We start from the raw sequence: 24,308 nt of genomic DNA, 5'->3' as shown, positions 1-24,308 counted from the left end.
ATCGTGACAAATCTAATCGATAGCTGATTCGTCTTACTCAATTCGTTTGTTCACTCAAATCGAAACCCCCTAACATAAAGCCTTTTGTTGGGAATTTGAATTTTGAAAAATTCTGAAAATGCTGAAAAATTTGGAAAAGTTCAAATTCCGAAAACATTCTGAAATTTTCGGAGTTTTGTCGGAATATTTCGGAGTTTTGTCAGAATTTTTCGGAGTTTTCAGAATGAAAGTTGCCAATAAGAATCCATGTCTCATGCAGTTGTCACAGTTGAAAAAATGCATTATGAGCTTTACTAAAAATATAATCAATCGCCTCTGTCTCGCCTAAGCTTCAATTTATAAACTTAATTACTAGTGAAACCAGCAACATTGCATCCTTTTTCAATGCTTGTCTCTCGACGATTCTCTCGCGAATCCACCATAGTTACAATACGTTCCCATGTGCTGCAACTTAAATATTGAGAGATGCAAAATAATCACAGATATATATTGCACCACATCGTAAATTCCCTCATATCCTTCAGACTTTTTCCGATTTCATGTTCTTCGTCATCATCAACCGTTCGTATATAACATAGCAAAAATAATCGTAATATTCAAACATTCATCTTGCAGTGAAACAGAACGACGAAATATTATACACACATTCAGCCCAAACGCGCGAGCATTTCTCTGTAGCCACAAATTTTACTTGCATTCAAACACTGAATGGGAAAACTTAAACAATATAGCGAAGGGGAAAATCAGTTTGTGAAAACTTGTGAAACAGGTTGGACGTGTTTTTCCGAACACTTTGTCGAGTCGACTGGTTTTGTATTTGAAAATATACTTTTTTCGGTGGTACATTTTTTTCGGCGACGGTTGGTTGACAGGTTTATTATTATTATTGTACCGCAAGACGACGACGGTAGAGAAGAAGCAAAAAACCAACGACGGCACAAAAAAGAGTAAGAGGTGTTCCGAGATAATATTTGTCGTGTAAAACATACAGCCCATTCATAACGGTTATGGTTTAGGAAAGATATTACATATCAGAAGTAAACGGTGTGTGTGGCAGTTTTCTTCGTTCGGGGGTGCATGCTTTCGTTTTTTATCTTCTGTGTATCAAAAGTAATAAATAATTTGTTGCGGGTACTTTTCTATGATTCATGTGTGAAAAATTGCGTGTTCGAAATTTTTAAATAGAAAACAAAGAAAAGAATTTTCCTTTCCTCTGTTGTTAAAAAAAAGTGTTGAATAAATAAACGTAAATTGCTTGGAAGAATATGTGAAGAAAATAATAATAAAAAAAAAATTCTTATTTAATATTGCATTTAGAAACAAGTGAATGTACGGAAAGATAATAAAAATAAATTTCAGAATTGTGAAGAACGAGAAAAATAAAATAAAATAATAAATTAACCGGTCTTTATGGCAGCAAAGGTTTCTCAATAAATTACAGTGCCAACACAAACATCGTACTTATACTTTGGGAGTAGTGAATTCGGAGCAGAGGTGAGAGATTAAAAGATGTAAAAAATATTTTCTTTTTCACTTTCGTTTTTCAAAACAAAATAAACCATCAACCGGAGGTAGTAGAGGACCTTTTGATCTTTTGAACGAACTCTGTAGCACAGAGTCTGTACGGCTAGTAGCAATTCATTGAACATTTTTTTTTATTTCGAACTAGAGTAAACCTTGAGTTATTCAAGTTATTCTAGTTCAACTAGAGTTCAGGCAGTGACGAACATCAGTTTGAAAATGTTTTCTCCTTGATAGTCTTGTCGCTTGATTTTTGAGATCATATGTGGGCCAATTTTCGATAAAATTGTTGAAGTCCTTGAACCTTAATAAAAATTAACAAAAAATTTTCGGAAATTCTTGTCAAGAATTTTCACGATTTTTCGAGAACTTTTCACAAATTTTTACAATTTTTCGAGAATTTTTGCAAATTTTCACTATTTTTCGGGAAATTTCATGAATTTTATATCCACCTCACCAAACCAATCATCGACTGATTGAAGTAGTAAACACTACAGTGCATGTCTACTATCTACGTCTGCACTGTCTACTACAGTACAGATTTACTACAAACATTTTGTCGGTGTTGATGATTCTACGATAACACTGGAATCCACACTGGAATTCTAAAAACTTTTGACGAAAAGATTTGATAAAATCATAAAGCAGGACAAAATCTCTGCGTTATTTCCTTGTGCACTTTCTTATTTCAGAGTTAAATTTGAATGAGTTGAAGTGCTGAATCAATTGTGCAATGTTATTGTGAAGTTGTGATTGTGATTTTAGTCGATCAATCAAGTTTTAAATTGTAAACAAAGTTGAAACAATTTTAAGTTTCAGTAAACTTGTAACTTGTACTTTACATGTTTGAATTGTTCTTCTGGGTTGGTATATTTGAGAACTTCAGCGTTTTTTTACTGTAATGACTTTGTACAATAATTTCCAACAAAAACGATCATTTTTCGAAATCATTACAGTAAAAAATGCTGAAGTTCTCAAATGTATGTCACGGTAAAGCGTTATAAAATTCGGTGCAACACGTTGAAGAAATTGAATTGTTAAAAAAAAAGTGAGACCAACTTTTTACGATAAATCCAATTTTTTTCATTCATACCTCCCTGCAATCATACCATTATTGTTCCAACAAATTTCTAATCGTCGACTTAGTGACTTATTCCTGTCCAAGAATTCTTGAAATTAATTTTTTACCGAGGATCCATCACGGTGCATTTTTTTTACCGAATATAGCAAATATGCCTGTGCGTAGACAACATAATCTACATTCTTCTTTTGGCCAAAACTATGCCATCATAATGATTGTTTAAGAGGAATCGATGCTTTGCTGAAAAGCATACATTTGCGCGTTTTTTTAAATTCTGGATTTTAGTTTACTTTTGGTGATATCTTTCCACCAGAATCCTTTTTCAAAAATGTACGACCGCAATAACGACAGAAGATGGAAATTCCGTTAAACTGTTCACTTTTCTCAGAGCTGGTCAAACGACATTCGCGGTCGTTATTGCGGTCGTATATTTTTCAAAAAGGATTCTGATGACAAAAATGAAATACGAGACACGCAGATATAGGCTACAATTTTAGCTAGGTACCGATGCCTCATAACCGATTTATTATTAAAGTCAATTCTTTTGGCTGTACTTTCGATAAATTTTTGCGTTTCGTATATTTAAGGCTTTGGTGTAAGAGCAACGATTACCAAAAGTTGTAACGATGTTTCAAAGAACGTTAAGGTACCACGTTCAATTGCTGATACAGTCGTTTCAGTAATCTTTCGAAGATAAGTGGTTTAATCTGTAAACCAGCCTTTGTATGGTTGGACGATTGTTGTTCAATCGGATTGTCGTTTCTGTTGATTTTCTTTAATCTTTCACATGTATACTGAGTCTTAAGAGGGCGAAAATTGTAGCCTACGTTTTTGTGTTTCTGTAGACGTTTCTCAGAGCTAGTTTAACTGCTACAACTAAATCTAACTTTTACTGAAAACTTTTATTGAAACATTCGTAGTCGTTATTGCGGTCGTACATTTGAGAAAAAAGTTTATTGTGAAAAGTTATCATCTAAAATCAGCTATTTAAAATACGCCTAAATATATGCTTTTCAGCAAATCATCCATGTCTATTAAGAGCTTCCGAGCCTACGCTGAAATTGTAGCCTACATTTCTGCGTTTCGAAATTTTTGATCGCTGATATCTTTTTACGAGAGCCCTTTTTGAAAAATGTACGACCACATTTTCGAGTAAAATTATGTCATCTTTGAATAAAAAATAAAATTGTCTGTGAAAGTTCCATGTGCTTTGAGAAAAGTGTACCTTTGATGCAAATTTGGGACATAGGTACAGTTTTCTCAAAGCACATGAAACTTTCACAGACAATTTTATTTTTTATTCAAAGCTGACATATTTTTACTCGAAAATGTGGTCGTACATTTTTCAAAAAGGGCTCTCGTAAAAAGATATCAGCGATCAAAAATTTCGAAACGCAGAAATGTATGCTACAATTTCAGCGTAGGCTCGGAACCTCTTAAGAAGGTTTTTGTTTAAAAGCAGTGTCCATTACGAGTATTTTCTTTTGTTCGTTCGTATTGAAGGGCCTTGTAATTGGTTGTTTTACTGTATATGAATATTTACGCCAATTATTCTGTTTAAAATTGAACTCAAAATTTTGATTTTTATGAATAGGATTTAAAACGAAGTTTCTGAACCGCAACAACAATGCATAGCCAAACAATCTTTGAATTGATTCATTTCTCAAATGTATCTTCCTCTTCCTTTGCATTAAATTCTAAACATCATTCAGCCGTCAACTCGATCACCATAAACAAGTCGTAATGAATTTCTCTATCTCACGAAAAAAAATGTTTTTTCCACGAAAATAAATCTAAATTTCTAACATCTTTATGATTGCAAATAAATTGCTGATAAAATATCTACTCATATCATCACGTCTTATTAAACGATATTTTCGCTCAGTTAGATTTTAGATACGTTCTCAAGAGAAGTGTTAATGGAAAAATGGTTTCAATAAAAAAAATTTTAAATATCAGAGGTGAATGAGTGAATGTGAAGTGTTCGAGTTCTTTATAGTTACAGTGAATATTTAGAAAAAAAAAGAAAGAAATTAAAATTAAAAAATTAAAATCATGAGTTAATTATAACGAAGAGCGAAGGTGTTCATAAATATTTCTTTTACTTCCGCGTACAAAACGATTTTTTTTTTATAATTTTGAAAATGACAATCTCAGTTCACCCACACCCAGGCTGTATTATTGTTGGCTTTACTGATTTCCAGATTCAGGATAGAACGACCGGAGTTAGAAAATGCGTCGTTTTTCGGTTTTTTCATTAACAGCGAACTAGGTTCAACTGGAACTTTATTTGGATTGCACCAACCAACCGATTGAACCAACAATTATTGAGAATTTTAATTCCGAGTTCTTTCTCGTCAACTTTTGAAAAGGACAAATTAATGCAAAATGGATTATCTCAATCACAGAAGCCTTTCCGTAACATTTCCCTAACATCTCCTATGATCCGCTGGAGATGTACATGTACAAAGGTATGACCTACTTCCTGGAGGTTTGTCATTTTCTTGTCACTGTCGCCATGGCCTGATGAGAAACGGTATTTTTGAACAGCATTTTAATGCAAAATGTCGAAAGACGTATTTAATACTTCTCACAGATCGAAACGAAACAGTGACAAAAACCATTCGCTACAGAAACCTTGCACATCCGATTCAATTGACAGGCTTACCCGATGGGTTGCTCAATTTGATTTAACAAAAATTAAGACGGTACCGTGATCTCTCGAGCTAAATGATTGTATTTCATTGAGTTATCACGATTTCTAGCTAAGTTACGATGTTTGACTTGGTCAATCAATGGTTAATCACTGTTTAATCAGGTAAATCAGTTTAATCAAAAGAGTGTGTAACCTTTTCGACTTACCTATTTCAGCAATAGTCTTATTGAAGTATTTCTAGTACATGAACCTTTGATTAAGCCCCTTCATAAAGCTCGTTCATAAATCCTTTTGCATTTATATACTCTTGGATAATACTGCAGTGAAGCTGCTAACACACGCCAAATTAATCCAATAAAGTCTATCTAATTGCAATATGCCATACAATAATAAATGCAAAATAGTTTCAATGTAACACCATTGATGTATGCATTTAATGGAGTTAAACTTCGACGATGCTAACGAGAGAAATATGGTTCGATGAAAGCAAAATGCCAACAAGTATTGATGGCAAAATATATATTCATCATTAACTTTGTTATTGCAATTTGTGGAACGAGATTCGTGTGCCTGTGAAGTTTACATTCTGGGGAAAATATCGTCACAATATATCGGTGGAAGTAAAAGTGTCAACTAAAATCTGTGTAATCACAGCACTAGTTGTAATATTTTGCTTTCAATTAAATTGAAACGAATCAGGGAAAATATGAAATTCTTGGTAGAAAGGCGACGTAATGATAACATTTGTTAGTGGAAATACCATGGACAACCACACGTAAAATGGAAGTTGTTTGTAAATGGGAGAATTTCAATATGCTGAATGTGAGTTTCAAGTTTGGAATGGAAAGGTATATACATTCAATTTTACAATTTCAATTATGAATCAACATACTATTAGGGTGGTCCACTGTTTTTCCTTTCTTCACAAAATTGGATACTTTTAACTGAGTTTGAGGGATATTTTGTGTGGCTTGGCTTTGTTTAGAGACCTCACTAACCATCTTTTATGACCAATAACAAGTTTAGTTTGGACCACCGGCCTAACGTGACTTCTGAACCACGCCTTGAAGTATGCAAATACTTTTGGAAAAACTTTATCTGCTTAAGAGCGATCACCCCTTGGCAATTTTCTAGCCTATGTTTGTGCGCAAAAATATTCGTTTTTGATGATTTCTCTGAACCAAAATCTTTTTTTGAAAAAGTAAAACCATTAAAGCACGCAAAAATGTGGTACTTTTAAGAGAAAAATTGGTTCTTGGAGAAACCTTTGCAAATGTGTAAATTTGTGTGTTTTGCAAAGGTTTCTCCAAGTGGGTTAAGTTATCGACCACAAACCAATTTTTCCCTTAAAAGTAACACATTTTTACATGCTTTAATGGTTTTACTTTTTCAAAAAAAGATTTTGATGATTTCAAAAAACGAATATTTTTGCGCACAAATGTAGGCTAGAAAATCGCTCTTAATTCATATCTCAAGCCTAGCCTAAATGTAGACTGTACATAAATTCATCGGGTTACGTCAAATTAGTACATCTTTACGACTAGTCGATGTTTGAAAGGGTTAGTGGAAGGTTAGTTTGTGAAGGTCTTTTGTCAGTTGCAGGCCGCGTCATTGGAAGCAGGTAGACAGTAAGCAAATGTTGAAAACGTTTTTTGAAAAATACAAAAAAAAATCAGATTTGAAGCTTTCTCCTATTTGCTTTTTAATTCTGTAATAGATCTGGACGAAGCACTAGAACAGAGTTTTTTAAGGGAAAATCTTCTCTCTTTTTATAAATAAAATTATGACGCAGTAGGCATTATACCAACCTTACAAACTTAATTTATATAAGAAATTTTGACTACTGCGTCGAGTAGACCTCACTTGAAAATTCTGTTCTCATGCTTGGTTCAGTGCTATGATTCTGTGAATTTTGAGGTGCTGGAAAGGTCTATTGACATTTCAACTTTGAAATAATACCGAATTAGTGCTGCCACTATCAAGAAGCATGCCATTTACTGACATCACGCGTAACGACGTGAATAGGTCTGTTTTAAGCCATACGAGCTGTCACATTACTGTCACATTTCATTCATAGAGACATAACCTCATCAACATTTATGTAAAATCCGATCTCTGTGGATGAAATCGTGTTCGTTCGAACAGTGAAAACTCGTGTTTACAGTTACTAGGAACAAATCTATAATGCCTTACGTGAAACTGACGTTTGTTAGCTTTTGTTCTCTGACATTTTATCAAAACAAATAGTTAATTTTCGCAGATTGAACGTTAATCTTTTCGAATTGATCTGCTAGAAAGAGTTGCGATGCAGATAGAAAGAGCTAGAGTAAGCTATAATCCAAAATTTTTGCTCGTAGCATTTTCCATTGTGTGATATTTTAGTACCTCGTTCCATATTCATTAAAAATTAATAAATTTTTCACTGTTTCTGTTTTTGAAAATATATTAAATGAAAGCTTCGAAATGGCAATAATTGCAACGGAAACAGCCATAGACGATAATCAAATTAGCTATTAATGAAGAACAATTTGTAGCTTTTGTGAATGGTTGGATATGCGCGAAAAGCCAATTAATTTGCATAAATATGAAAATTTATATTTTTTTTAATGTTTTTCCCCGTTTATTGCACCGCAGAAAATAAATGAAATTGAAAACGTGAAATATACGAAAATTGGAACGCCGTAACTCGATTTAAAACTAACAATTGAATGTTTATTAATCTTTGCGGAAAGTATTTATTTATGGTCACATTCATTTGCAGCAATTCTTTGCGTGCTGTGGAGGATAGAGTATTTGAAAATTTATTTTTAATCTGCCTAGACTAATGTTTTATGTCGATTAAAATTAACGTGTGACAATTTATATCCCCCATTCGCGACATAATTACTGGCGCACTGATACACCGAAAGCCTACCTATACATGTATATTAGTACCTCACCAAATAGTTACTCGATTCGAAAAACATTTGTTCTACGACTTTTATTTTTGTGCGCCAAGAGCTTAGAGTAATTACTCTTAGGTCAGGAGAGTCTTACCGAGGGTATGCCTAGTGTGTATCACGCATATCGTAGAAAATCCAGATTGGTAAGAAAATGATAGCTAAATATATAGAATGCAATAAATAGTTCTATTAGCTGTATGTTACTTCATATTCAGCAGTAGAAGCAACGATGGCCCAAATGAAAAATTTGGACTAGTTCTATGTTGAACCGTAAAATTGCTATGAAAATGAACAGATGTCGCCACTTCAGAAATGGTGATTATTACCTGATGCAAGATGCAAGACTCAACCACAGTTCATTTCTACGTTAACGTCGTCATCTATTCGCGCACATTTCATTTCATTTATTTTTCATAATAATAAAACATAACAAGTGACCTGCGTAGCTCCAGTTTGTAAACAATTCTAAGGAGCTACTTTAGCTACACATAACACCGTATGAATGAAGTAAAACACATTGTTAAGAATGTGTTTTGATTGTTTATCATACAATAAGTGTGTGTTAGTAGATTCAGCTGGTGCTCATTCTGCACATGGGAAACTTTTAACAATTGTAAGTCTCCAAAATTACCGAGAAGAAGGTTTTGTGGTTTTATGCAAATTACGGCAAAAACGCACTCAGGAATACTTCAATATTTCTGAGTGCGTTTCGGCCGTAATAAAATGAAATATATTTCAATTTAATTGTTTAGTTTTTATTTTCTACCTTTTCACCTCCCACCGAATTCATTTGATTTTACTGAACTGTGATCTATTTTAAATAAATTTATTTTCAACGTACATGAATGCCAACAAACATTAATTCTTTGATAAATTATTTATAATGCTTCATCGTTTCATGGTTTTTTTTTTCACATTTTCATTTTATATATTTTGTTATATTTACGCGAATAAATTGAAGCAAATACTTGCGGTTGTCAAAATAAAAATTCGTAATATAAATAACACGAGATCAATATGGTGTGTGTTGTATAATGTGCGTCCGTTTCGCCAGCGAATAATTCGTTTCAACAGGTATTTTCACAATTCATATGTCGAACAGTTTATACTGTTTTCTGGCAGTAACGCACGTCTAAAGCGTATGGGTTTTTTTTGGCTCTTCGATGATGGATATGTGTCATGTTTAATTGGAATTTATTAATATTTTCTCATGCGCGAACACATTTATATGATGACAATGTATTTAAAAAAAAGGTTTTTTTTTTCTGTCGCTTTTTTATGAAACGGTTACGTGCAGTTGACATAACGATGGCAGAATTTTCGGTGAATTTTTATTTATTTAATTTTTCGGTGGAAGCAAATGTGGCGATTTTTAATTCAATTAAAACACTCGCTGTGTGATAGACGAATATTATAATACTGTAAACGAATCTTTCACGTCTAGACATCGACCACAACCACTCGAAATGACGTATGTATAACACTATAATGAGTAAAGTTTAGATTGAAAATTAGTTCACAAAATTTGTTTTCTACCCAATCTGAACGCGAGGCAGGAGGTCTTTTAAGTCTTTTGAGAAATTGCACACACTTCTCCTCAAAACGTGTGTAACGCATCTTCTGCATCTTAATTAAGAAGCTTTTCCACACAATGTTTTAAATGCAGTGGGATTTGGTACGTGTGCAAAACAGTAAGTAGATCCATTCTGCTTTTCTATTTGTTTAGAGACCTCACTAGCCCGTTACAGCCAATAGCAAGTTCAGTCTAGACGCCTCGAAGTATACACTCTGAGTAAATTTAAGAACTTAATTGATGTCTCACCTGAATGTAGGCTAGATATATACACAAATATTCATCGTATATGGACTGCATCATACGAGCCATTCAGTGTATGTATGCATCGTTGCAGCCATCAACACACTGCATCTCCAACTACCGAAATAATGATGCTTAGTTAACTTTAGGACATTACGTTCACGAATAGCATCTACACAAATATTATCATTCTCTCTATGCAGTCTACAGTCTACACAAAATAATTTAAATATTCTCCTCTAACTTGCTTAAGCACCATTACATTGAATGCTGGATATATACCGGTGACATAACATGCAAAAGCTAATGCTGTTAATATACCTTTTTTATACATGCTTTCCAATCGTCTATATTAGGATGTCAACTCTAACCAAGTAATGCATATCCAGACGACGGATAGTCTCTAAAAAAAAGGTTTAAAAAAACTGAATTAATGAAATGAACAATGAGCTATTTTAGTGTCTCGTTTAGTGGATGTATGTGACATAGAAGAGACGGTATGTTCCAATTTTAGTTAAATTTTTAAATACGACTAATCAGTTGCTATCGACAACATGACACATGATCGGCATCAAACGTGGGATGATTTAAACAAAAGGAGTAGCAAATGGCGAAGTTCAAATTTAATGCAGGCTGACTGTTTTCGGTTCCGTCAGCGTACTTATAGGGTACACATTTTTTGTCATGGATAAATTAAATCAATCAATCAACTTATGATTCGCTAGTGCTGCTCGTGTGTAAATTGGTATCAGTGTCTATAATCGCGACAATATTTTCTCAAATTTTCGCGATTTTCTGAAATTTTCATGAATTTTTACGAAAAGTTTTCAAGAAAATCGCGAAAATTTAAGAAAATTCGAGAAAATATTTTCGCGAATATTTTCCCTGATTGGTATAGAGGGATTTTTTCGAAAGTGGACCAGGCTCCGTCGGAGCTACTTTTTGCGACGGTTTGTTCATATGCCCAGATAGCCCTTGGTCCCAATAGTCCAAAACCGTAGTCGTTTAATTTTCATGTTTGCGTCTTGTCTGGTGTTGAAGGTGCAAAAGTCGAAAATAAAAGGTTTTTTATACGTGATTTACTGCCGCTGCAGACGATGGACACACATGTGTGGCGGCTCGTTGGATAGGTACTGTCCAGGAGACCCGGGGCAAAGACAGATATCAAATGTGTACTCAAGCACTATTCGAAAATAACAAAAAGTATGTATCAGTCAAAGGCCGGAAATTTTGATGAGCTTTATTAGGTGATATTTTGTGCCTGGTGACTGTTGTTGTACAGATCAGTGGTTGCCCTGATAGAGGCTTAACCCAGCTCTACAATTATACCTCAATTGCCATAGAAGTGAAAGTTTTCAGGATACTTTTTTGGGTATAAAGCAAATGTCTTCCTTCACTCGAAAGCAAAATATTGATTTTAGAAAAATACACGAATTATGCTGTTTTTGATGTCTGCATCCAATGATCTAACCATAAACATTCTCCAGGTGCGAGATATCACCTTTTGAAGTTCATCAAAATTTACGGCCTTTAACTGACACAATATTTTTGTTATTTTCGAACAATGGCACAGAACATGTAAGATATCTATGCTTGCCCCGGTTCTCCTGTACAGTACCTATCCAACGAGCCGCCACACATGTGTGTCCATTGTCTGTAGCGGCAGTAAATCACGTATAAAAACACCCTTTTTTCGACTTTTGCACCTTCACCACCAGCCAAGACGCAAATATGAAAGTTAAACGACAGCGGTTTTGGACTATTGGGACCAAGGGCTATCTGGGCATATGAACAAACCGCCTCGAAAAAATAGCTCCGACGGAGCCTGGTCCACTTTCAAAAAAATCCCTCATAGTGTTCTTGCAACAACGTACCACTGCCGCCATGGTTTGATAATATAAGACAGTTGCCGCCTTAAGGGTTCAAATCGTATTGACCACTCTTAGCATTAAGGTGAATTGGCGCTCAGAGTATTATTGAAAAACGTCAAAAGACGTACTTTTCATCTACAGTGTTAAGCCATCGTTTGTGTGCTTTGGAGAGCTTTCGAAAGCTTTGGACTTCTTTTAGATTCCAATGGAAAAGTGAAATATTTCGGTGGAATACAAAAGAAGCTTAAAGCTGCTGAAAGCTCTCTAATCTATGATTATGTGTTTTATGTTTTGATGCTGTTTTATGTTTGCTGTTTTAGCTGGACACTAAATAAATTGATTTATAGTCAAGACTCAAATACGAAACTGTCATCGGATATCTATAAGTTTTTAAATTACGGAAAACTTTCACTTAAACTCTAACTACGATAAAAACCTCCAGAAGTTCTAAATTTAACCTTTCTCCTGCATGCAACATAATTGAACCTATGATAAACTACAACCTCGTACCGCCATGAAGCCTGTTACTGCTTTTGTTTAAAGTATCGTCTTGTATTTGATGAAAAATCTATTACTTCTTTAGGTTTTACGTTCTGATGCATAGTAATATTCCACCATCCAACCGATGCTATGTGTAAGTAATACTCATCATTTGAGTAACACATCAGACACCAATCTAAATTTACCAGATGTCTATTTATGCTTCAACTAAACGATGTGAAAAATAGTTTTAAAACATCAAAGACGAAGAAATAACAAAATGAAATTTCGTCACACTGGAATCTAAAGGTAAAAATCGATGAAGTAAGAGATTTTTTCTATTTTTTCCTACATCCAACTGTGTGTATATGCTTCTCTCTAACATTATGGTACTACCATTCGTACCGAATGAAAATATTTTCAATTCACTTTTCTTATTTTTCTTATTAAGAATAAGAATAAAAAAAATCCAGCGAAATAGATGAGTATTTAGGGAAAATTCTCTAGCTGATTCGTTACGCTGTGATATTTCAACGGTAATTAAGGTCACATCAATAAATTTCAATTTTATTTTATAATTAGATTTTGTTCGTATTTTATATTTTAAACGTAATTGGATCGACGCAAGCGAAGTTAATTAATTAAAATTATTTTAAAAGTGTGCATCCTCACCATCTTCTCGCACATCAATAAAAAAAAAATTATATTCAATCCAATATTTCATGCGAGAATTTTTTCCCTCTTCGTCGTTTTTTTACGCTTCAAAAATGAAAAGCCATCTTTAAGTCATTACAGTTTGACTCATATAACCGATAAAAATTTCATCAGCGTTTAATGAAGCATCTCAAACATATTTTTGTTTATTCAGTGTGCCATAGTTGATGTTGTTGATGGATAAGCAATGTCTTGAAGTGCGTTACGCTATTTTAAGTGTAAGAATTATGTCTTTGCGCGATTCCTATTAAAAGATAGATGATGGAAATTAGTGTACGGTGATGCATAACATTTTGAAATTATAATTAATTCGTTACATCGTTAATTATGTTGATAAATTGTTGTGTCTAAAATCATGGCAAAAGACACGAAACCTATGACAGAATAGCATAAACTTGTCTACTGTTAATCTCAAAGGACAGACATGGGTGCTCTGAATAGTATTTTTTGTACGAATACAATAAAAGTAGATTTTTTCAGAAGCCGTCCTAAGTTTTACTCACGAGCTACAAAGAAAATTTAGGACAGCTGCTGAAAAAATCGAGTTTTCCTGTCTACACTCGCGGAATTTCGAAAATCGACACATTTTCTGTTTCGTGGTTTACTGGTTTTTTGTGAATTTTGCATGTATTTTTGTATGGAGAAATCAGAAACTCAAGTAAAACACAGAAATAGATAATGCGTCGGTTTTCAAAATTCGTTGTGTACAAACAACGTTTTGTGCTAAGGACAACTGATATAGACAATCACTCAAATAAATCAATACATCACTTTTCGACGAACAATCAAATTATCAAGTAGTCTTTCACAACTTTTGCGAGTAATACGTCGTATTTCAGTTGTTCGGTGCACACAAAAAAAATTGAACTGTGCAATGGTTGAACCACTCTGAAATAATCACCAAATAATCCTTCGAAAAAAAGGATGGTTCACCCCTCGTGGTTGAATCAGCTACTTTAAAAAAATCATTTTTTAACAGCTTCAAGCAAGATCAATTCAAGGTATATTGTACTTGAGAGGTAGCGACATAGACATGGAATTAGATACGTGGTTTGTTTTATTTTTTTATTCATTTATTTAATCGTGAAGGTCAAGTCAAGTTTCTCTGTGGCGCCATACAGGTTTCAATTTCAAGTTACAGAAAGAAACTTTTCAAATTAGTTGACTTTTCACACAATCTATAAGTCTGAGTGCGCCTAACAAAGGTTGCCTTTGTGAATTTCTTAACCTGTTCTTTCAGAACGTTGGAAATATGAACGCTTCCGTGGATTTTATCCCTTTTACAATTTTTAGTACACAATACGTTCCCCTCTAAGTCGATGGAGGGAGCCACTAGAAAATGGTGTTGCCACTGACTCAGATGTGGCATGTTTAAATTACAAAATTCTGTCGAATGGTATCGTTCTTGGTTTCTCTGAGGTATATGAAACCGACACAATTCTTTTTTGTGGATTAGTTATGGATTGTAGATGAAGGACGAACAGTCTAGTCTCGGGTACCAGAAGAATCTAGGTCTTCAATTGACAAGCCTGAAATTTATGCATAAACCACACAAGAGAAATTGTTTCGGTTTTCATTTCTATCCGATTGAATATTCTGCAAACTTCATCACTCTATGCGTCCATTGAACATTCATATTGTTTACCTTAATGTGTCAACAATTCCGGACGAGCGTGTTTACACTATCGCAAATTATCGAATTCTAAACACAAACATTCCGGTAACTTTGGCTGATGGGTTAGCCGCACAATTTTCAATTAAATTTCATTTACAAATATCCTAAATAATTTAAGTGAAAACTAAAAAAAAAAAAACGAAAATGTTCATTTCATCAGCATCAGCATTAACAATTCAATAAATTTACCACTGTCCATTGTTTATATCCACCCATAAATATCAAGGAAGAATTGCTAGAATGTTGGGAAAGAAAAATATTTATGTTATTCGGCGCCTCTGCAATAATCGTAGCACATATCGTAGAATATACAAATACGTGGTATAAGATGCTACCACACACTGTATACCTATATGCATATACGTCTGCCCCGATCTGTATATATACATACGGCTCGATTATACTATCACATTCACTATTCATTATTATACATAAAATAGTATACGGGGTACGGGGGCAAGAAGCATCTTGTAGTTTATAGACCCAAAAGGATATCTAATTGAGCAAATACAAAGACATTACGTGATGCATTTATACAATTTACTTTTCCAATATCCATACTCAGCGTGACCCGCTGATATTCATTAATTCTTTATTATATGATTATTGTACCTCCCAGGGAATGATACAAAACAATATTAATCCAATTACAATTCGAGTTTGTTTTTATATTTATTTTAGTTGTTGAAGAAGAATGGAAGACGAAGAAGAATAAAAAAAGAGAAGAAAAAGTTGTGCTTATACTCCTTCAAGTCGAACATCTTTCCTGGGTTGGATGGATGGATGCTGCTGTTGTTATGTACACAGTTTGGTTCTGTTCTTTCATTCATTTGCTATTATATTGAAAGATTGAAAGCGAAATTCCGGACTGTTTCGAATGGAAAAAGCAACTGGTTCTAATTTATTTATATCAATGATGATTGTTATTTCGCATTGAATGAGATGCACTTGACTTCATGTAAACTAATTGAATGTTACCGTAACTGAATATCATAAGAACGAAAGTTCTGGCAGGTAATGTGTAAGAGGTATTTCAATGTGACATTATTAAATGTAGAAAACCAGCCTGAAGAGTTGCATTTTATTTGTCATATTATTGCCGTTGATGTCTTGAAGCAGAGTATAATTGGGCGAAGAATTTAAATTGGCTGAGATGGTTGAGACTCTGACTCTCTTTAGTTTTTACTCAAAAAATATTGCTATCTGGCACTTACACCTCTGCCTTTATATTGGCATTACCACATCTTTGTTCCGAGAATGCCTCACTGTTTGCGGTTAGACGTACCTGGAAATCAGGCTGGTTGCCAGTTGGAAAGTACTGGGCATCAAAATTTCCAGCCTTTGACTGAAACATTATTTTTGATATTTTAAAGGCAATAAATCACGCACAAAAACACTCATTTTCGACTTTTGTTGGAAGTTCACTAGCTGGAAGGACTATATCTGGGCATGTGAACAAAGCGTCGCTAAAAAATAGCTCAGACGGAGCCTGGCCCACTTACAAAAAAATCACTCAAATCCATTACACGAGAGTGATAAGAGTGCGCAATGGTACAATACTTGTCAACTAGTCAAGTGGTAGAAAGTCTACCGATCCTAAGATTCGAATAGTCGGCAGACACATTTTCCGTATCCTTTATCACTTTGACAATTGAGGCATTTTACTCACAAACCGTGAGTAAAAAGTCTCTAAAAAAGAGTAAACTGTCCCTCTGCCGTGTTAACCAAAAACATCGCATGTCTTTTCGCATTAGCTTTTAAGAGCTTTCGAAAGCTTCTGTGAGCTTCTTTTACATTTCATTCAAAAAGTGGAACATTCCATTCGAAGCTCAAAAAAAATAATCTCGAAAGCCTTTAAAAGCTAATGCGAAAAGACATGCGATGTTTTTGGTTAATACGGCAGCACTTTACTCAAGTTTTTGGGTGTTCACTTGTAAATCTACCTTGTCGAAATAACAGTTTCCAAAGCTCGTTGTTCACAAATATACTTTAGAGTTCACCTTATGTAAGAAATTACTTCCGCTACATCTAATGGAATCTACTAACTTATAACCTGGAAATCACTTTATTAAAAAAAATGTTTTCTTTTCAGATACTCAACGCAAACCGTTATCATGAAGATGTCAAAGTTATCCAATCAGACTAATTCCCAAGATCCACAGGCGGTTAATTCAAGAGTCTTCGTTGGAAATTTGAATACTTTTCAATGTTCAAAAACAGATGTCGAGAGAATGTTTCAAAAGTATGGTCGATTGGCAGGTAAATTTTTGCTTTTACTATTTTAAGTTAATAACAACGAAATGCTAAGCTACTAACACAAAACGTTACATCAAAGGGGTAAACATAAAGGGTGGTTTTTTTGTTTAACTCGTCGATTATGCTATGTATTCAACATTCGAATGGATACATAAATGCTCGTTAAGAACGTATTATGTGCATTTGGAAAAAATTGCATATTATTTGAATTAACTTTTCCTGCATTTTTGTTTGTTTGAGCTAGTGCCTTAAATTTTCATTTACTTTTATGGTTCGTAGTTCTTTAATTAAGTTACACGAGGAGGTTCCTAGTCTTTAAATGATTTTCCTACACATACATAAGTGACAACTTTTTAATTGGTGAACTTTGAAAGAGTGTAAAAAAGTTCACAAAAGTTTGAACCAGAGAAAAAGTTGCTGGGACCTTGGACGCTCCCTGAACCTTGCGTTTTTGGCATAATATTACGTTTTTCGCAAGGTTCCATGAGCGAATGTAGGACCTTGAACCTCCTTTTTTTCTGGTTCAAAGGTAAACTTTAGAGAACTTTTTTATGCTCTTTCAAAGTTCACCAATTAAAAAGTTGTCACTTTCCTAATGGCTTTACAAATCGAATCCGCGTTTTTGGTGTAGCGGAATTTTGTAATTTTGTAATGTTTGCATTACAAAAAGCACAAAAACGCACGCTCGATTTCTGAAGCCATTTCAAGACTTAAAATTTTTGAAGACCTACTGTCGATACAAAAGTGCCATTGTGGCCACAATACATCTTTTTGTGAAATGTTTGTTTTCTGTTGAATTTTTCGATGTTTTTCAACGAAAACACTTTTTATTTTCATTTTCTCATTTCAAAAGTCTCCTTAATTTGGAAATTCGTTGTGTTATTCTGGCTCCGTAATGATTACCCGGCATTGATCGGCTCGTTCGTGGAGTACAAAATTTAACGTATGATTCTAAATTCGACGATGGAAACGTTAGAGCTGGAAATATTGGAATTTTTAATAATTTGAAACTACATTATAGAACGAAAAGGAAAAGGAATAATTTTATCATAAAAATATTTGTTTAGACTCATGACATCTTATTACAATTTCCCGCAACTTCGAAAAACTGAAATCTGGTTTTTAGAATGTTAGTCGCTGTAAGATTCCACATCTTTTAAAGTGAGCGTGATGTGTCGGCTGTAGCAAGTGACCGTCCACGGATTCGGATTTCACTCTTTCGGTTTTTTTTTTCTTGCAAAATATTCTCTCTTTTGCTACCACCATTCATCATTTACCAACAACGAAAAAAGCGAATAAAAGACAAACTGTAAAATTTCCGTAATGGCATTTAAGAACAAGAATCTCTCGTGAAGAATTCTCGTATGGCTATGATTTACTGCATACCGTTGCTGGTGATAATTACGTTGTAATGAAATTTTGAGTCGACCAACGACATTGCCATAGCCATTTTAAAAATTCCAAACAAAAATTTTGAGGGAATAATTTGTGGACGCGACTGAAATAGATTAAATTGCTGCTTCTGGTGCAGCGGCAGCGTGGATAGTATGATACGGTGTGTTTTCGTTCATTCTTAAATACCATTCCAAATGTAATTAAACGAAATTGAAATGGCATATTAGAGTAATTATAACATCAGTTCGGTAAATTAATTTTACGGTTCGTTAATTTAATTATTTTATTTTATTTTTGTACGAATTAAATAAATGATGCAGGTATGCGAATATGTAAACAATTCCTAGTATCACAGTGCGCACTAGTGTATACGTTCTAATAAACCATTTACCTAATAAATTTGTGGAGGAATCAGCAGCGCCATATGCAATCAACAAACCGTGATAGTAAAAAGAGTTTCCAGAGGGATATAAGTATGGTAAAGTTATTTTTAAAACAACATTGAAAGGAAGATGTAAAATTTGCGTAAAGATAAATTTTGCACGGAGAACAGAATATTTAGAACGAAAGTAATTTCTGTATTCGAAGAACTCTTTCATTTTCCATTTCATTGCTTGAATTAATTAAAAGTTTTCTGCAAATAGTAAAAAAGAAACCGGTAATGATATCCAACAAGGATGCTGGAAAATTTAAAATTCTGAATTTTGTTGCTCTTGTAAAATGGTTACTTGCCATGATTTCAAATTGAGTATCATATCAGAGAACGTAGTTCTATATCCACGGATATGGCTGTGTCAAACAATGGGATGCCGTAATAGTATATTACTACCTCGGAGGTACAATGCTTTACGTGATTAGGCGTAAATGAAAATGAAATGTCGGAACTGCCAAATAAAGTTAGAAATTTCTCTATCGAAATTTGCGATTCCTGTATCTGTCAAAGTATAGCCACAATTTTACATACGCGTCTCGCTCACTTGTATGTGAATGACTGGTTGATGTATTTTAGGTGCGAAAAACGTTTTATGTAGAACAGTGCCTGTTTTTAATAACGTAATGAAGAAGATTATTGCATTTAGTTTTAGAGTGGCGATCGAATGGTCTTTTTTCTCTGTTTTACTTTTCACCACTAGTTGTGAAATGGATTTTCAAATATGCCTTTCATCACTAGTGGTGAAATGGATTTACTTTTCACCACTTCTTCTGAACGTCTGAACCATTAACCGTAAATAAAAATTCTGCCCTGACCAAATTTCGAACCACCGACACCAAAACCCAATGCTTATCGAGCAACACCTCTAACCATTCGGCTATTGAGCGTCGTTCATCGTTCATTAGTAATTTATGCAACTAGTTGAGAAAAGTGGTTGTTTTTGTCACACGATGTGGTTATAACATCACATCTAGTCTACTTGATCGTTCATACCATATTTCGTTCATACAGTAGGTTGTATGTTAAAGGTAGAGTTATGTTTTGCATTTCAAAAGTTCATTTTTCGCAGCTGGTTGCAGAAAACGTTGTATACAACACGTTGCGAAAGTGGTAGTTTTTGTCACACGATGTAGTTGCATAAATTACTAATTAACGATAGAACAAATTTTATCTACACTATGTGGGACGTTCATTGAAATAAACAACAAAACCTCCCTCACATAGGCCACTGTTGCAATCCTGAGAGACTATATTGCAATGCAAATGTTACCAACAACAAAGTCAGTTAATATCTGCCATGTCTCAACAGGCAGCGGCAAAAATGTTATCAATGTATGAATACTAGTGCACTAGTGTGATAAGGTCCCTTGCAAAATACGTTCATATAACATTGCACAGAGGCTGCGTAAGTTGCAAATATCATCACTGAATTGCATAAAATATTGTTGTTATCTTACAAATACAAATTTTTCGCACTCATTTCTGTATGAACTAAAACTGTTTCAAACGACATTGCACACAGGCGACGTAAATCACGAAGTGTAACGAAGTCACTCACTAAATTGCAAAAATAACCATTAAAGCATGCAAATTGGGCGTTCGATTCAACTAGAAAATATTACATTTTGACGTTTAAAAAAAATTGATTGAATTAATAAAAAAAAATGCCGATGCCTCCATAAATCTCAGCTAGGATGTTACTATGTATTGTCGAATGACCAAAAATATTATTTCTTTTTTGTTACTTTTTCATTTGCAGAAATTCAATTAATATTTCACAATACCATTTTTTTGTGTGCTTTTTTTCTATTTTGTTTATCATTACGCATAGTACTATAAGCTTTTTCGTTCAATGAATATATGCGATGGAAATGCGAATATGTGACAAATTGCAAAAACATTGCACTGTATTTTTTCTCGCAATTTTTGTATTATTAGAAAATTTGTCAGTCGTTTTATGGCAATAAAGGGAAATAATTTGGTTCTGCCGCAAAACTAACCATACAGAATTTTGTGATAAAAAAAACTCATTGCATCCAATCAATTCGATATGCGTATTTTTTTTAATAAAGCAGATAGCAAATTAGGCTACAGTTACGTTTGCAACAATTATTATCCCACTGTCGTAAAGATTTGTCATTTGAGGGGAACACTCAGTGTTGTCAGCCAGGTCTCTTTATATGAAAGTTTGTTACTAACTTGTGCCTTGTTGGAATTCTGCACATACGATATTATGTTGTCAATCTCGACCTCGCCTGGTTTAACAATTTTCACATCTTATTCGCAAAACGTCCAATAAGCACTTGTCAAACGTCAAAACATTTTTGAAAAAATTGAATTTATTGGCACGAATGTTGGAGATCGACATAGCAATCGTATCAATTTGTAATCAAAGTAACATTTAGTCTAAATTATATATTCGTCATGTTCTGACGTATTAAACTTTTCTCCGTATTAATCGTTGTTTCACTGAACTCATGTCCCAAGATTCCCGGACTCCAACAGGTTATGGGCCCAGGGACGTTAATTAAATCGTGTGGAAATCAATTAATGAAGCGTAATTTAGCATGCCGAAGCAAAGCATTGCATTGTGGCATAAAATTGCATAACAGCATAGAATTGCATAGCGAAATAGTAGCGTAGCAAGTCATACTGGCGTAGCAAGTCATAGCAACGTAGCAAAGCGTAGCAGCATAGCTAAATATTGGTTGGAGATTCACATGAAGTTTGGAAGATTGGAGACATTATTTCGGTGAAGATATATGATGGCGTAGCGTCGGTGTAGCATTGCATAGCAACGACATGGCAATTTGTTTAGCTGAGCATAGTGATTGGCGTACCATAGAAAGTCACATAGCTGAGCATGGCAGAATGCATAGTCTTGCATGGCGTAGCATAATCAAGCATTGCACAAGGACTGTTTGAATATATAAATTAATAGACTCGACGGAAATCGTTAATTCAGGAGGAGACTGATTCTTCTTTAAATTGTTTGTTCAACGAATCAATATGCAAAATTGAGACGTACAAATTGATTTGATTGAGGAGGAGTGTTGGAGATCGACATAGCAATCGTATCAATTTGTAATCAAAGTAACATTTAGTCTAAATTATATATTCGTCATGTTCTGACGTATTTAACTTTTCTCCGTATTAATCGTTGTTTCACTGAACTCATGTCCCAAGATTCCCGGACTCCAACAACGAATGGATGCCCCAATCTTGTATAATAAGTAGATTTAGCCAATATTTCGTTTGCAACGGCCACTTGTTAATTTTTTTAGAGTTCGTTCACAGATTACGTAAATTTAAGAGGGGTAAAGAATTGCAAGGCTTCCACGTCCATTTTTTTAAAATTCTCATACATTTTGGGTGGCATGGGAGAGTGGGGTTCTCGAAAATCCTGATCTTTGCGTCACGTAATTTATGAACGGCCCCTTATTATCTTGTTCCAGTTAGTCTCACATTAAATTCACACAAAATTTCAGTGTACCACCGACCGATTAATTACATCTGTGTCTATTTCAAAATTAACTTTGTGTGGTTTTCTCCATGACATTCATTAAATGTGTGTTCAATTTCGGAATTGACATCCTGTTGAGAAAATACGAAGCGTTTAATGTGGTTGGATCAAATGTTGTTTGCTTTACGTCCATTTTTTTAGAATCAAACCATTTTTTTAAAAGATAGAATCGATTTCAAATTATGTGTTGAATTGGAATTCAAGGAAAACGAACATTATCGATTCATTTAAATCTATTGAAACAGTAATGTTGCATTTAAGGTAGTTCGATTTAAACAGCGCAATAATTAAAGACAGCTTTGAAATGGAAACAGTGTTCTCATGATGAAAAGCTCATTCAATTTAGCGAAAGCAATTTTTATTTAAATAAAAGTTTCCTGACAAAAAGAAAGTTTCTTAAACAACAATACTCATTCCACCCTACATTTCCTTTCGCAGGTATTTCCATGCACAAAGGATATGCATTTGTACAATTTACGAATCCTTTCGATGCTCGGAACGCATGCCACGGTGAAGATGGTCGAACTATTTTAAGTCAATTATTGGGTAAGTACGAATTGTCTAATCTACAAAAACGATTTATTTTTAACCAACGGACTTCAAGCAAAAATGATCTAAGTCGACTCGACATTGACACCTACCAAATAGAGGACTATTTTGTATGAAATAGTTTTTTTTACAGTATTTTACATTTGCTTGATACAATGCCTAGTTTCAGTACCCTATTTAGTGTAACACTCAAGCTTGAAGTGCGTTGATGTAACCGAAAAACGGCAGATATGTCTATTGTCTATGGTTGATCAGGCTCCACTAGAAATATTTACGAATACTTTTTTAAACATAGTTGGGAGATCATTGTTTTTCATAAGTAAAATGAAAGCAAAATAAAATGATCGAGTCTGGTTTTTGACAATTGAAATTCAATTGTCAAAAATCAGACTCGATCATTTTATTTTGCTTTTACCTTAGATAAATGTGTATGAAATGGTAATTTGTCAATGAATATGAACCACCCAGGTATAGGCTAATGTCACCTAGGAGGGCATAACAACTTTAAAAACGCATTCTAACGCACCCATTTTCATATTATTTTGAAAAAATTATGAGTGCGTTCAAGACAAATCGACAGATTTTGAAGAATCGGCCACACCTTGCAAGGATGTTAACTTTAAGGAGGTCTCGCAGACACAATTAGAGTATAGAACAGGTATGGTCGATCGCCGAATTCGTCTTAAACGCACTTACATTTTATGTCAAAATAATATGAAAATGAGTGCGTTTAAGTACGAAAATCAAATTTTTATGTCGGGCGGACAATAGACCATACCTATCACCGAATTCGTCTTAAACGCACTCATATTTTATGTCAAGTTAATATAAAAATGAGTGCGTTTAAGTACGAAAATCAAATTTTTATGTCCTCCGGGCGGACAATAGACCATACCTGTTTTACACTTTCATTGCGCAGATACAGATACGCGGGTGACAAACACAAAATTTGACGTTTTCATACATTTTCGTAGAAGATGGATTCTCAAATTTGACAGTTTCATAGTAGGTGAATTCTGTTTTGTGTGTCCCCACGTAACTAATAAAATGGGGATCTGCTTGACCTCCCCCAACAGTCTATAGATCTCTTCAGTTGACGAAACTAATGACAGTACCTAGTTCACTTTGGCTTGATTTTGTGTGCTAACTAAATTTCAACCAACCTCACAAAAGCGGAATATTTTTTTAAATTCTGAGAAATTCAACATAAAATTTATCATTTCTCGGAACAATCTACTGATTTTATTGTGCTTAACTTGAAATATAAACATTTCTTGGTTACTTCAAATTGTTCAATTAACTTTTTTGTCAGAATTTTCAGTTTAATCGTTTACGTAACAAAGAATTCAAATATACCCCGTTTCGTGAAGTTTGCTGTTAGTTAGTTAGCACACAA

The 24,308-nt window shown here is 34.1% G+C and overlaps 1 protein-coding gene across 1 annotated transcript in view; it reads left to right on the top strand.

The window, feature by feature from the left end:
• The first annotated feature begins 670 nt into the window (after positions 1-670).
• The window catches only part of LOC119073312, a 40,532-nt gene continuing 16,894 nt past the window's right edge, over positions 671-24,308 (top strand). The window contains exons 1-3 of the mRNA XM_037178704.1: positions 671-1,494; positions 16,849-17,015; positions 22,802-22,909. Of these exons, the coding sequence (XP_037034599.1) occupies positions 16,871-17,015; positions 22,802-22,909 (253 nt within the window). The 5' untranslated portion in view covers positions 671-1,494; positions 16,849-16,870. The remainder of the gene's footprint in view (positions 1,495-16,848; positions 17,016-22,801; positions 22,910-24,308) is intronic.

Source organism: Bradysia coprophila, chromosome II, assembly GCF_014529535.1.
Source record: "Bradysia coprophila strain Holo2 chromosome II, BU_Bcop_v1, whole genome shotgun sequence".
Lineage (NCBI taxonomy): Eukaryota > Metazoa > Arthropoda > Insecta > Diptera > Sciaridae > Bradysia > Bradysia coprophila.
This window is presented reverse-complemented; position numbering and strand designations above follow the sequence as displayed.